At 36.6% G+C, this 15,871-nt stretch overlaps 1 protein-coding gene across 1 annotated transcript in view; it reads left to right on the top strand.

The window, feature by feature from the left end:
* The window catches only part of LOC118271900 (uncharacterized), a 141,911-nt gene that overhangs the window by 45,377 nt on the left and 80,663 nt on the right, over positions 1 to 15,871 (top strand). The window contains 2 exon segments of the mRNA XM_035588161.2: positions 11,081 to 11,399; positions 12,122 to 13,383. Coding sequence (XP_035444054.2) covers positions 11,081 to 11,399; positions 12,122 to 13,383 — 1,581 coding nt within the window.

Genomic DNA, 15,871 nt, shown 5'->3' with positions numbered 1-15,871 from the left:
AGACTCCTTTGTATTCCACTTATAAATATCTCTACTTTTAAGAAAAACTTGACTCGTATCTGAAGTGAAACGAAGTGTCTGACGCTGACGTGTGATTCGCAATTTCTAAGGACACTTATGCAAATGACAATAACATTAACACGTTCGTTACATCATTTCATATTTACTTTACTCATGTTTTACGGTATTTACTTGTTGACATTCAGTTATATTTACCCGTTTCTATGTTTGCTTAAAACTACAAATCAAGGTCCAAATTAGTGTGTTTACTAAGATACTAAGTATCAAAACATTGCCATTGAAAGGCCGTTGGATCCTCAAATAAATAAAACTAATAAGATTGTCAATTTTTATATCAATACTAGCGGACCCGACAGACGTTGTCCTGTCTACACGTCTTTAATTTGAAAATTTTAAACTTTTTTTAATAAGCTAAAACATTCTGGACCTTTTTGATGAAAATTGTTATTCAAATGTTATAACAATATCTAACGTCATTAATATTTGACACTGCGATGGTAGCGCCGTCTGTCGGATCCAATGTAAAACATTCCAAAATCAACAACTACTAATAAATTAAAAACTAATTAAAAAAACATTGTCCAGCGGACAAAATTGTGAATCTAAACCATTCTCAGATCCCCTTGAATTTGTGTTGGCACACACAAAAAAGTTCATCAAAATCGGTCCACTCGTTTAAGAGAAGTTCAGTGACATACACACTTACAGAAGAATTATATATATATAAAGATTTTTTTATCAATATTAACTACATACTAAAATTGATAAAAGTCAAAAAAAAATTGTATGACTAGGATGCAGACTCGTCCTTATCCTTATCTGATCCTTAGACCTATAATAGTACGTGGGGCTCCGGAGCAGGTCTATTAAGAGGACCCGGTGCCCCTTACAGGTGTTGAGGGTGGCCACCGGGGTGGTTTTAGTGAGGTAAAAATCCCACACTTCCTAGTCTTTTATCCCCAAAAAGCTAGGCGCCTTTTGAAGGTTTTCCCCCGTCATAAAAAAAAGACCTATAATAGTATGTATGTATACAAGATATAAGGAACATGTTACTTGTAAACTACATAGGTATCTTATATTGTTGACATGTTATTATAAAGGTAAAAATTGTCGGCTTACTTGAGACGCTGCAGAGCTGAGCTCAATTTGTATCCGTCAAATGATGATTAGCTATTCCCCTTAGTCTAACGAAGGCCCTACAATGTAATTAACATGTAGGAAATATAAGGCTTTGTTACAACTACTTAGGTGTAGAGGATTTATTTAAATTGAGGGCCGTGAAAGAGTAAACCTTTAGCTGAATGTCAATAATTAAAGAGTTATTTGTGTTGGCACAATTTGAAGATTTTAAATAAACACTAGTAAAAGGAAACTTGGTCAACTGACGTAGATTGGTTTGTAGAGTTTAACTCTTACTGAAAAGGTGAATGAAATTGTTATTTGATTTTTTTTGTTACATATAAACATGTTACATATAAACTGTAGGTGCATTATAGAAAGAGCTTTTTATTATGCACCTATAGAAATACTTTATGTTCTAATCTAACATCGAAAGAGACATTCGTTCCAAGAAATTATATCTATTCTCATAAAATACTAATAGGCAAAGAGAATCGACCTGTCGTGAACCCATTTTATAATATTTAAAAGCCATCGAGCGTATTTTATAGTGAGGAATATAGAAAATTTTATGCAAAATATGTCGTAAATAAACGTCAATACGACAGGTTTCTGATAAACAAGAAAAAAATTTGAAAACAAACGAAATTTTGCTATAAATATCATCTAGCTTAGTAGCACTAGACATTAATGTTCTAAAATTCTAGCTCTTAGAACATTTTAGATGAGGAATTTTCATTGTACAGGTTAAATGCACTGACTACACGTAGCCATTATAAATTGACCTGTCACTTTATAGAAAACTAATATAATGGAAGCTCAATCACAACAAGGTATGCCGTCATCAGTACTTACGACATTACAAAAAACTGGTACCTGCCAGTTTGCGAATAGATCTGGTTTAAAAACCTATCATAATAATGTTACTAGTTCTAATCTTATTAAAGTCGATACTTAGTTAGTTTCTCTTTTTAACCGACTTCAAAGAAGCAGGTTCTAATATTCGTCAATTCTTTTCCTATGCACAGCTGGCCAAGTAATTTTCTATATACCTAGGTTTTAAAATAAAGTAAAGTAGTAAACTTTTTGAAATAAGTCGTATATTTTGTTATCATTGCGGCTTGCGACATCCTCAGGATTCTGACCGATGATGATGAGAATGATAACAATGATTATAATGATGATGATGATTGGGGCATCTAATAAGAGGATATGTTGATATTTTATTGCACTTAGATATTTCATTTACACGCTACTTACCAATATTTTCTTATGGTCGTATTTCGTAGGAAACGGTTGATCTTAGGAAATGTTAACAAATCGGATTAAAGGCTAAGGTATCAGCTTAAGAAACCATAGGCCAAACGTAAGTTCGAGGTCGCACCCACTAAATGGCGTGCTGCGCGGTGCCATTTCCGCATCTATCGGCTATGACGCTCAAACAAGTAATAAGAAAAGACAATGTCCAGTAATCTATACTAATATTATAAATCTGAAGAGTTTGTTTGTTTGTTTGTTTGATAATCTCCGGAACTACTGGTACGATTTGAATAATTGTTTTTGTGTTGGGTAGTGCATTTATCGAGGAAGGCTATAGGCTATAAAACATCACGCTATGACCAATAGGAGCCAAGCCGAGCGGGTGAAACTGCGCAGAAGTAGTTTTTAATGTTTGTGATCTTCTTTGAAATCTTGAGGCTGTTGTTATTATTAATTCGATGTTTAGTAAACATTTACGTAGTAATCAATCAAATGACTCATTTGCTTTCTGTTATGACACATACATCTCGTTCCGATCTCCGGGTCAGGCAAAATACTATTGGGCTTTTTAATCTTGACGTTGGGTCAGGCAGATCATTATTGGGCTTTTCGATTTCGAAATTCTTAAACCAAAGTTAACAATAAAGCAAGATATCATAAGTGAAAAGAGGTTGTATTCATAGTGAAACCCTCCAATGCTATTCGAATTGAAACCTCCTCCTTTTTATAATTGATTAAAAATCCATGTTCATGGAATTCTGCCCAGTATATGACAATAGGCTCACCCCCTATTACATGGCACTTACAACACAAATGGTGAAAAGTGGGTGTCGATTGTATAGCGGTATTACGTGCCGTAATGTGCACTTCTGCCTGCCCCTTCGGGGATAAAAGGCGTGACGTTGCTTTGCTTACTAAAAATCCATGTCAATTTGAGTAGTTCACATGACACATAACCCGCCAAGTATTGTGGGCTAACAACCATAGATAATCAAGCATTAGTAGGTTTTATACGTAACCGAATAAGCGATGACCGATCACGGAACATGTATAGGGCAATCGGTTTACGAAACCGATATTACCGAATTGTTATAAACCGATAACTGTCCGTCTGTAATGTCTGTATTGTGTCATTACGTCGATAAACATTGTAATTGGTATAAAAAGTGAGTTTGTTAGTTTTTTATGTTAAGAACGCTACGAATTTAACTTACATACCTCTATCGCTTTATCAACACTCATCAATCTTTTCATGCATGCTCGTCGGTTAAAGGCATTTAGCAATCGGTGTCCCATTGTCTCTGCCTACACAGGCTGAGATTATGTATGTATGTAAGGTTTATTTTCCTAAATAGCTGAATCGAATGTGAAAAAATTTGTTTAGTTATTAAATATTCCAAATCCTACCAAAATTCTCCTACCGAAATCATTTATTGGGGTTTTAGTTACATAAACAGAAAATATTATGCTATGCATGCTAAAGTTCTTTCATTACTCGAACCTTCACCATCCATTATTACGATCTGTCTTAATGCTTGTCGGAACTTTATGAAAAAGTTTCATTTCCTTTGCCTGTGCATACTGTTTGTTGTTTTGTTTGTCTTTTCTTCCACAGACTGCAGTTTACTCGTATTGTGCATTTCCATAATAATGCATTGTATTATACAACATTGAATGATAATAATAGTTCTGAAATTATTGAAAATATTGTTGTCAACAATATTTATATGATACATATTTAAATTTGTTTTTTTTACAATTTTTGACTGTCTGTCTGTTTGTTCCGGCTAATTTCTGCAAAGCCTAGACTGATTTTGACGGTGCTTTTATCGGCAGGTAGCTGATGTACTAAGAAGTAACTTAGGCTACTTTTATTTTAGAAAATAAAGTCACAAAGTTCGTAACACGCGGGCGCGAAGCTGCGGACATTAGCTAGTTTGTCATATTTATCAGTATGGTGTTCAACTAAAGGAAACATCACAGCAAAAACAACGTTCTCAATTCACGTATGTAACTGTATTGTATCACTGAAGCCAACTTCATAAATAACAACTATAAACAACGCTCTACTAATTGTTTTTTGCTACAAATTAAAGCAGCATGAAAATCCGATAATTACACGTAAGAGTAACGTTAATGAATCTACAATCTTCGCGAACCATGTTTCCTACCAATCATTGTTACGCACACACCAAGCATATCAAACTACACGAATATCCGTTAATCCATTTCTAACCTTACAGACTTCGAAATTAAGTTGAAAATTGTATTAAACTAGTTTGACAGATGGTAGTAGCTTGATATGCTAGCATTTGTACCTGAACGTAACAAGTTAATTAGAATAATAACTATAAGCCAATCATGCATAAAGTCGTTCCGTATCGATGACTCAGCCTCGGTCCCGTTTCCTAGTATAACAAACATACAATACTGTGAATACTGCGTAGTGGACACTCATCTGATTCGTCATTATTATTGTACGCCTATTTGCTATTGACCTTTTTACATAATACACAAAAAATTGACTTAAAATGCTGACATCAATCTTTGCAGCGCGCAAATTGGTCATTCAGTCATTTCAAGACAGGCACTCGTTTAGATTGCTTTATTACAGCTTAGCTTTAGGGCTTTAGGTCCAGTGAAACACAATCTGGAATCTAGACAATAATGTTTGAAAGCGAAAGTAAGACGTCGAAGAAGTGCTCTAGCTAGAGAAGTGAATTGATGAGTTTTTAACAACAGGATTAAATGGTAAGAGACTACAAATGAGGATGAAATACCAAAGCATTAAAAGATCGTAGTGACTATGTGAACTATGTAGGCCAAATCACCAATACCCTAATGTACAAAATAATCCGTGACGATTATCAAATTGCTGTACGCGGTACAGCCAACACTATCATTCTGGGTCATGGCAACTTTTTCTACGTCGCCAAGGAACATTTAGCAGCAGATGTTGAAAACTATGTAACAAACAAAGCTGAGTAAATGGGACATTTGTACTGAGATGTGACAGATAAAGAGAGCGAGACACATCCGTTGCCAAACTCTGAGCATTCGACGGTAGAAAGTGACCCGTCGTGACAAAGGTCGGAAGTGATTTCCAATAGTAACGACCCTTGACGACCGCTCACCGAAACTCAGCAATGGACAACTTGACAATTCGCATTCAGCGGTTTCTCTAATCTTTGTCGCATTTGTTGTTATGTTACATAACATCGGAACTTTGTGTGTGTGTACAAACATTCGTCTATTTTGTTTGTAATCCGCGTCAGCTGTGCAAATGGCTGAGGTGTTGCAACGATTGAATATTTTACTTGAGTTAGAAATTCATTATGTACGTGTTACGTTTAGATGCACGTTTTTGTACTCGTTAAATCAACTATGGAATATGGTACCCATTTAAATCATAAAATTCTTTAAATTAATAATGTTCCTTTCCTCTATAAATTACCAACTAGTAAATACTCCAGTGCATCGCTTTCAGGAGTCAGTGGCTCATCTAGTTGAACACAAAATACATTAAAAGTACAGTCTAATCCAATACTTTATCATCAAAGGTCTCATCAAATCCATATCACACAAGAAAGTTCCGTCAATCGGTATTCGGTGTCAATGTGAACCTACTTAAAAGTGAAAAGTTATTAATATGTTATGATTTAATGAAAATTTCTAAACGTGTGGAGCGTGACGCTTACCACGTGTTGTTGTATTGAAAATAAAATACACACCTACCTACATATGTATGTATGTATGTAATTATAACATCGACTGAAATGTGTGTCAGTCGAGCCGGTATGTGTGACCGAGTCAACGTATGAGACACTTTGGAAATGCATTCGAAATTTTTATTTTAATACATTCTCGTGAAAACCGGTAGTGTTTCTAATAATAGTATTTTCTATTTTTTTATATTTTGGTAAACACGCGGAAAGTAATTAGCAGTAGCAACCTAAATAGCCGGAGGCCTCTCTCCGCGTTTATTAATAGCTGCTTACATTAAGTTTTTGTTTCGGCTATTTTTACCCACTGTTTGCTTATTCGCTAAACTTTTTGTAAACTAGCTTTGATTCGAGAATTTAAATTCCAGACCACCCATGTGCTGTGTGCGTATGAAAGAAATTGAACATTTATTAAACAGAAACTGGGTGTTGTTATAACATTCCTTGTTTGTGGTTATAGGTTCAGGGTCTACGTAGTACCTACAGCATTTAGGAGAACTACAAAGGGAAAAAACGTAACCGAATATACCTTCCAACGTTTAAAGCTTACTGTCCAATTTGATCTCTTGCTACAGCTTGGACCAATGATTCAAAACACGCAACGTCTGTGCAACATTATCTCACAATTTCTGCAATTCTCTTGACTTATTTATTTAACTAGATCTAAGTGGCTATCTCGGTTTTGATGTTAACGATCGTTAACCAAACAATCAAACGACGATAAAGATTGGCAAAGTATAATCGGTGTTTTTCGGTTTTCCGAAAACTCTTCAGAATGTTGTTCACGGATTGGAGAATTGTGCCTTTTTATTTGAGGACGATAATCATATCCAATGACTCCTCCCGCCTTGGGTGAGAGAGAGATAGTGTTAGATTCTTAGTGACTAAAAATTACCCTGGTCCGACTCCTGTTTCCAGGCGGTCGGAGCCTCGGTAATGCGATAGATCGTCCGCAGCTGAATTATGCCTGGTTCACAGATGCGATTTGAAGGGTTTCGTGACATAACTGATGAAAGCTAGACCCATGTTATCTGTAATCATCTTTTCAATACCATTTGTATTTATTACTTGAAAAATGTGTCCACTTTGCACCAAAACTATTACCAAAGAACAACGGAGACTGTTGACGAACATAAAAATCGGCCATTAACCCTTGTACAGCAACATTACCAGTTTATAACGAAATTTATAAATTCTGGAAACCTGTCGCCTAAACTAGTTTGTTTTGGGTCTATTTTGTTGGAAAACTACGTAATTGTCTGATTAAAAAAAACACGAGACAATATGGTAAACAAATTCAGGGCTGTCCCTGCTTTCGAATGATCATTCGCCATTTCAATTTCCTTTACATAAATACGTTTTTGCATTGACTGATGCTCTAGCCATTTTGCCATTCATAGGTAATTTGCATCTATCAGATTATTCAAGTTGTTCTGTATTTTACTTTCTAAATAAATAGTACTTACAGCAACTGAATATACACTGCAAAACCTCTCAGTCAAAGGTCAGGTTATCGATAAACTTCAATACAAATGTACACTTCCTTTCATATCGATATTCGGTATTTAATTAAATCGATTAGTCATTCGATATGCGCATCAGATAACTTAGAAGTAATGAATAGTGTTTTAGATAAAGCATAATAGATTCTGTGTCTAAGATAGAGTACCAAACATGTACAAATGAGTGTTGTGAGTTATGTCATAGTTTATGTAACATAGCAATATGGTTGTACCAAGAATAGGGATCATTCTTTAGGGGTTGCTGAGGGCAAAAGGTAGAGTGGGTATTGACATTTAGCACAATCAGGTTGAGACTCTGTACCAAACTGTAAAAACGAATTGGAAAATTCACAGGGGCAACATTTTGTTGTACTACGATGATTAAAATTGTGTTGACCGCCTGAATATATAAAAAAAACTATCTTGCCTGCCTTAAAATCTCACTCAGCCTAAGGATCAGATTTAGTCCTTTGGTTATATTTACATTTTACATTAGTAGGTAGGTATAGGTATGTAGGTATAAACAAGCTGCAGGGTGCTATTTTACTTATTTAAGGAATTCGTAGGTACTTACGAAATCCTTGTTGTAGTTAATCTCTCAACAATGCCTCTTTTGGCTTGACCCCAAACAAAATCCGCAATTTCTAATAGTAAACCAAAGCTATGCACTTTCTAGACTTAAAATCTAGACAATCACAACCATTCATGTGGTTATTTTATGCATTTATGTATTAAAATGTTCGGAGAAAGGCGAACTTTGTTTTAAAATATTTACTAAATTGACGATTGCTTTATACACAAATAAATATAATCGTAGATGTGATGGTCTGTAACATCGATTCTTCGATTTTTAAATGTTTCTTTTAATTTAGATTTAATATATTTTTTAAATTATTTATGCCAAATAGGCAAATCACGTTGGGCCTTATTATTTTATTCATAAGTATTACAACCATCTAAACTTCTTTTAAATAAAAATTACCTAAATAACTTATTCTATAGATGGCATTCAAAACAGGGAAACGCGTTGATAAAATATCCTATGACGAGAATAATAAGTAAATTGATTCAAACACTTTCTATAGAAAATCTACTAGACAATTATGATAAGTGAGCAAATATACAAAGCTTACCTACCTATATTTATTTAAATTCGAATAGTCCAATAATACTAGAGTGCATAGCAGAATGGAGGAAGTAAAAGTGACCCATAGGTCGCAGACAGTTTACAGCGAAGAGAGAATATTATGCGAACAATAGAACTAGCCTTTAAACGACCTTGTAGGCTGTGCTAGTGATTAGTGAATAGAAACTTGCTTGCAAAAATTACTAAATATTTCGTCGTTTTACTAGAGACAGACAGACAGAGAAGTTGTGTAAATTACTATTTTTATAATCTTTAATGATTTTTAATTATAGTGAATCGAAAAATTTTCAACACTTAAACCGTGTCGAGATATTTATTTTGCACATTTTGATTTACAACGCCATCTATATGCCATTCTGAGAACTTTTTACCTCAAGATTCTTGACATACATGTTCGTATAAGTTTCCGTATAAACTACTAGATGGCGTTGCCAGTACGAGTGTCGGTGATGTTCAGTATCGCCGCTAGATGGCGTTACCGGTACTGTTGCCAGTTTTACGACCATTTCAAAAATTACGTACCGCATTCCGTCGAAAACAGAATCTTTTCATGTTTTGACGTCAATTAAAAATTATTTTATTAAAGACTTATTTACAAATAAGAACTTCAGAACTTGTAGAATGCAATTAGGTCTGTCTTTGAAGTGTATTGTCTAGGGAATATTGTTTACAAAATTATGAGCTAAGTACTTCGAAAACGTACGTGTTTTTTAAAATTCTAAGACCTATTGGCACAAGCACGTCATTCAAAAAACTGTGTACAAGGACATTCTTAAGTCTTAAACTCTGAGTCACAAGCACTGATAACATTAGAATTTTTATTACTTGGTTTATCCTTCGTGTTCGTAATAAGAAGGTATGCTAAAATTATCATACTCATGGTGATTCAAAAATACCTTCCTTCACATACTTTGAGCAATCAGGCGAGTAAGTACGGGAATACCTGATGTAATTATCCGTACGGATGAAATAATTTCAGTGACTCGTAATTTATTTGCAAAATAATAATTTGACGTCCAAAGATTCATTGCAATATTATTCGAGTTGAAAAATTCTTCGTAATCCCACATTATCGCTGATATTATAAACCCAACAAAAGTAATTTGTATACATACATGTATGTATATGTAGGTGTGTACCTACAGTGTACTAAATTCAATTAAGATGAAGTGATGCCTGCCTACCTACATCAAGTGCAGACGCATCCAGATATAAATTATATTCAAGACCATCCATCTTTCTGGTTTTGTAGGACCAAAAACGCGTTGGCCGTGTAAAATCGACTGCCCCTTGTTCGCTGGATCTTGTTTCATTTTTTTCCTCGTTGAAGATGTATCAGACGCATTATCCTGGAGGTTTGGTACCGGGGCGCAGGGGGAGGGGGGCGCTGGTACGCTGCGCCCGTCGCGTGCGCATAACTCGAGCGTGACGTCACACGAGGGCCCGGTAAAAAACGCCATGAACCCGGCCCGTCAAGGCCTCCGAGGCTCCAGCATTTACATGTTATTATACCTACATATTAATGCGATTTGCTCACGTTTCGGTATGCTACAAGGGCATAGTTGCATGTCTAGGACACTCATTTATATTGTTATCTCCACAATGAACCAAGACTATTATACTTAGGTATAACAATATCAAACAAAAACGCATGAACTGACTTTAGTTTATAGGTCGTTGATAGACCTAGCCTTGAATTCAGTACATGATGATTAGGTGTATCTCTCACAAATAAAAATCCAATATGTTCAGAGGAAAATCATAAGCGACGACGTGTCCGTTAGCTGCACGAGATCAATTTCCTTATATCACGATCTGAAACAGTTACAAGCCCTATATAGATCACTATCAGTCAATAATTCAGACATCGATATGATGGTAATATAGAAATAATGCACGTTTTTTATTAGCAGCCGTTAGGTAAACGGTGCAATGATTGAAAATCCCACGTTAGTTGTATTTTTTCAAACGATTTCCTGGTCGAATGTGGGAGTCCGCTTCACGGATAATTGTCCGGTTGATTCGATTTGGCTACATCACGGAAGGCCCACCTAACCCACATTTTAGGCAACACGCAAGGGGCTAAAATACTTCTACTGTTATGGTAGCCATTCCATGACACAAAAACAACAAACAAAGTAGGAGTTTTAAGAAACTCAATCGTGGTAATTTTGCCATTTAGGTATATGAGAGCTCAGAATTCATGTTAAATTTTAATTTCCTTGACTCGACGTTTATGAACCGTTACTCAGTTCGTCCGTCATGCACGAAACGAGAAATGATTTTAAAAACAATATTTATCTTTGCAGGTGACAGTGTGGGGCAACAATACGGTGGCAGAAATTGTTTGTGATCTGCTGAACGAGCTCGGAGCAGTTTTAACTGGACTACCCAGTGGGCCACTATCAGCCCCTTTGGCGTTACCCCTCGGTGGAGATCTCCCACCGCCAGACTCACCGCCTCCTGCTCCACCAGTAGCCCTGCTCTTTCTTGGAGGATCTAAAGCTCCCGTGGAACCTAGAGCATCTGCATCCGTGTTGGAAGGGGAGGTACTTGTCGTGGAATACCAACCACCACAATGGGACGGTCGAGATCTGGAAACGTTCATCGCCTGGGAAAAGATTTATGGTAAATATTTTCAATACTTTTGTAACATAAGAATAGTGCGGATGTTATAAATCTGCAATTGTGCATTCGTGCCCTGCTTATATCTGAAGTACTTGAAACAATAGACTTTAACTTTCTTCAACGAACCTTCGCTCGGTACATCAATAAGCTGCAAACGAATCACGTTCATTCAGTATTCCGCTGGCAGACGCAGCGATGTTTGTAGAAAGCGGTTTGGCAATAAGACGCATACGCATGCTATTGTCCGGTAATCTTTCCTAGAAGGCGCTTTTATGCATTAGGTATGCAGCCTTCGTGACTACCATACTATATCAGATGAATGGAATCGGTATTAAGTGATTAGAGAGGTGACATGGCCAATTATATTTTATAAACATCAGATACCGGTATTACTGTGCCAATGGGTACAATATACAGATGTAAATATGGATTTTTATTTTTAAGACATATAAATGAGCTCTCTTGCATCCGAATTACTGATTAAGGTTCAAGGAATGCAAAGTTCTCGGTCATTAAGATGAACTTTATATGCAAGGTGATTCATTTTCAAACCAATGTGCAATGTGACCTCGCTAACACCCACGTACATTTTTGTTGCCACTCTATACTATGTTATGCAGATGTTTCATAAAGTAACACGGTCAATAACCGTCAATTATATCAATCTGGTGCACACAAACGTAATACAGTTTACATGACAAGTACTTTCTCTTTTATTACAGCTTCAACACTGTTTTCGGCGGTGGAGTTGTACGGGAAGCCACTACTGCGCGCCGCTGTCATCACCAAAGAAGAATATCATCTTCTGTTCTACTTTTTAGAATCAGTCTCAGAAGCTAGTGAAGCCCTCACGGAACGTATGAGGAAATACATTGATTCTGGTTTATTGATAAATGATTCTAAACAAGAAGATGAAGATCTTAATCTGTTAGAGAAATCAATAATCGAAGAAGAACCGAAAAGCTTATTAACTGAACTCATTCAGGAAGGTGTGATCACTCAACATGATGTTGACACATCTTCAGTGATAACGAACTCGGAATTTAACGAGTCCAACGTTACTGACAATAGAAAAATTGATGACGACAATCGATCCAGCGTTTCTTCTGTCAGTCTACGCAAAGTAATCGTCGACATACCCATAGAATGTGACGACTCAGTAGTCGACAGCTCTATTGTAGAAACTAACGATAACGTGACCACCGTCACTATCAGAAGCAGTGGACAATGTTGTGCTGATCACAGGATATCAGCAGACGCCAGTGAGAACGTATGGGCAAACGTTCGGTGGGATTTTCTCAATCCTACGGATTTTGGCTACGATCAAATACCAAGTGTAAAAAGAACTCGTTCTGAGTCAGCGTTAACTCCAGTTTCTCAAAGAAAAAATGACGATCTTTATGAGAGGCTTCACGATCATGACGTGGAAGCTGAATCGTGTGGAAGTATAACTCCTTATGAGTCAATAGAAGATTTATACGATTGTATAAAGAATGCCCAATACAGCAGTGCAGCTGCTGAGGAGTCCTCACCGTCGACTGAGAGTCAGTCAGAGCCTCAGTTCCCGGATTACTATGAAAAAGCGAGCACCACTCGACAAAGTTCCGCAAGCAGTGAAAAAAGCGGAGCCTCATCCGCGTTTCCGTTTTCGAAATGCGGTTCGAGCGATACGGACGCGTTCACATCGTGTGACTCGACTAGCGGGATAAGTACTTTTGCTACAAAAAGTATCCCGGAGTCGCTCAAGTGTCGCGAGCTACCACCTCCTCCGTCAACGGATGGAGTTTCAAGTGAGAGCGCAATCCTCCTGAAGCAGTTATTTACTGGAGAGCTGCTAGACGCCTACGGAGAGTTCCTGACGGCGTATCCTTACGCTCGAGCGTTGCTACGCCGGAAAGCGCGACGCGACGAGCACTTCGCAGCCCTGGCTGACATTCGAAGAGGCGCTGCCAAGTATACCATTAGCGACTACCTCGAATTGCCGGTAAGTACATGCAGCTATCAACGGTACATTACATTCATTTGAATTAATGCTCGCACGTATTGTACGGTGACATGTGTTACGAAAACGAGTAGGATGAACGTTGCTTCATTGCACTTGACCTTACTGAGAGTTCATATCAGAGCGCGGAGTGTAATGTACGTGTCAAATGTGCTCATTATGTTTAATCGCCGAAGAAAATGAGAACAATACAGCGGAGAGGTAGATTGATTTAGATCAAGAGTAGGTTCAATCTGGGCGACAATGATCGGTGCGACATGCGCACGCGCCGACCATTCAATGCTAATGGAGCGGAAGAGTGCACACGTGTAGCTCTCTCTCGTGATCATTACAGACAATGTTTCCCTGAACACTCGGAGCCGCAACGGTTTCAGTTTCAAACTGTCATGTTGCCTACTACACCAAACAACTAGAACGTATGTAAAACAATTTCGAACCGATCATTTTTATACATATAAACTGTAAAAGGTGTTACAGAAAACAAAATACTTCGTAAGCTGTTAAGCTTATCCTTTTGTAGCCATACGTACTTGTATGTGTAAAATGTATTCGTGATTCTGATTCTATCGACGCGACTCGCACATTCAATGATAGTTACAAAACGTTAGTGTAGGGTTGGCACATTCAATTATTATTTCTTGTTGCGTAACTTTTATTACTTTTTTATACTCTTCAGATTTTATACAGATAGCAATCGGATTTCGCGGTTGGATGTTTTCGATTGATAGATTTTTTTATAGATTACTTTGAGCAGCCCTATAAATCGTGATGTTGAGATTTGTCCCTGGCCATGGTATTGCCGATAATATACCTTGGTAGGAAGGTGGTTTCTAAGGCGATTTTATAAAACACACATTGTTGCTTTTATACAATTTGAGTGCCGCATTTTGATTTGAGTTTAATTTAGATAAAGTAGATTGTTTAAGACATTATTTTAAAATCAGAATTAATTAGATTTAATTAATTCTGATGGTTTCAGATTTGAAACCATTGTACCACGTGAAGCGTTAAGCGTCTATGATTTAATTATCCAACCATTGCATAGTAAAATTCACACTTAGTTACGTGAATCAGTTACGACTGCAAATTAGCAATTAGAAAATCTACGACATTAAGTCAAGCATGACAAACAATGTTCCTAGGAATGCAAACGGCTAATGACTTTGGTTCTATCTAATGGCTACTAAATCAAAATAAATTACGAGACTTTTAGTAGCACCTAATACCTGGACCTGACTAGAATGTGAATCATAGAATAACAAGTGTAAGGCAAGGCGTACCTACATATTATGTAGATTTTGAGAATAATATAGTTTTGCATGTAAAAATATTCTAAAATATGTTGTTATATTTATCTGTCGTACATCTATAGTAAATCTGTTACTATTCATATATAAAGCCAATACTCAGTTTAGTAGAATTAAAAATTGGTTCTCGAATCAAGCTTAACACCACTAGCTCAATGACGCAGTTATAAAGATTAACTTAGATTGGTATAAACGTAGGTACCTGCAGACGTAAATGGTTACATCACATATAGTAGTAATCTAAAGGCATGTAATAAATACCAAACGAAGGCTTTATGTATATTGTAAGAAACGTTATATCGCCGCATAAGGTAGGGGGTTTACAAGCGGCACAAGCATCGTGCTGAGAGCACACAGGCGGGATCACGTGAAAAATACTATTTATCGAGCGTTTCAACTCATCTGCATGAATTCTAATAACAGTCGCGGCTTCGTTGTATGCGGATTTAAAATAGTGTGAGTACAAAAGTGGTTTAACAAGATTTTACGTTGAAATGTACTGTATATTCGATTGACTGTAAGCTCAAGTTATAGACCGTTTTTGTTCGTAATAAGGAGATATTGTGGTCGCTGTGGGGGCTTCCAGTGAACTTATGTAGATTGTATGATGTTTTATGTTATACGCTTGTCAGTGGTCAATGGTGTTTTTCTGATTTAAAATCTTATTGAATGCAGTGATAAGTAAATTAAAAAGATCAAAAATAGAAATAACAATATACTGCCCTATTCCCTGTGGTTCATTGTATCAATTAGTTGAGTGCGTTTGTTTTAATCAGTATTTTCACTGTACTAAGTAATATTTTATTATTATTTCATGTCAAATTACTTACATTCACAACTGTGTGGCTGGCAAAGGCTACAAACAGCTTTCCATTCATTTAATGTTTGCGTTTTGTCAGTAGCATTATTCTTTTAGACGTGCGTATTTTATTATTCCTTATAAAGAACGAACACTGTTAAAACAATAAGCGAAATTGATTGTAACATGCAGACTAAGTTAATGCACCCACGCGTGAACAAATGAGTACGCGGGCCCGTCTTGTATGAACAAACTTAATTCCTTTGAATTTGATACCCCGCTGCAGAAGAAGCAAGAAATATTTCCTTCATAAATATGTTCTTAGTAAAATTAATTCCTCATTCGCGTCGTGGTTATGTAAGGA

This window comes from Spodoptera frugiperda, chromosome 5 (assembly GCF_023101765.2).
Source record: "Spodoptera frugiperda isolate SF20-4 chromosome 5, AGI-APGP_CSIRO_Sfru_2.0, whole genome shotgun sequence".
NCBI lineage: Eukaryota > Metazoa > Arthropoda > Insecta > Lepidoptera > Noctuidae > Spodoptera > Spodoptera frugiperda.
The sequence above is the reverse complement of the archived record's forward strand: the minus strand, read 5'-3'. Positions and strand labels throughout refer to the sequence as shown.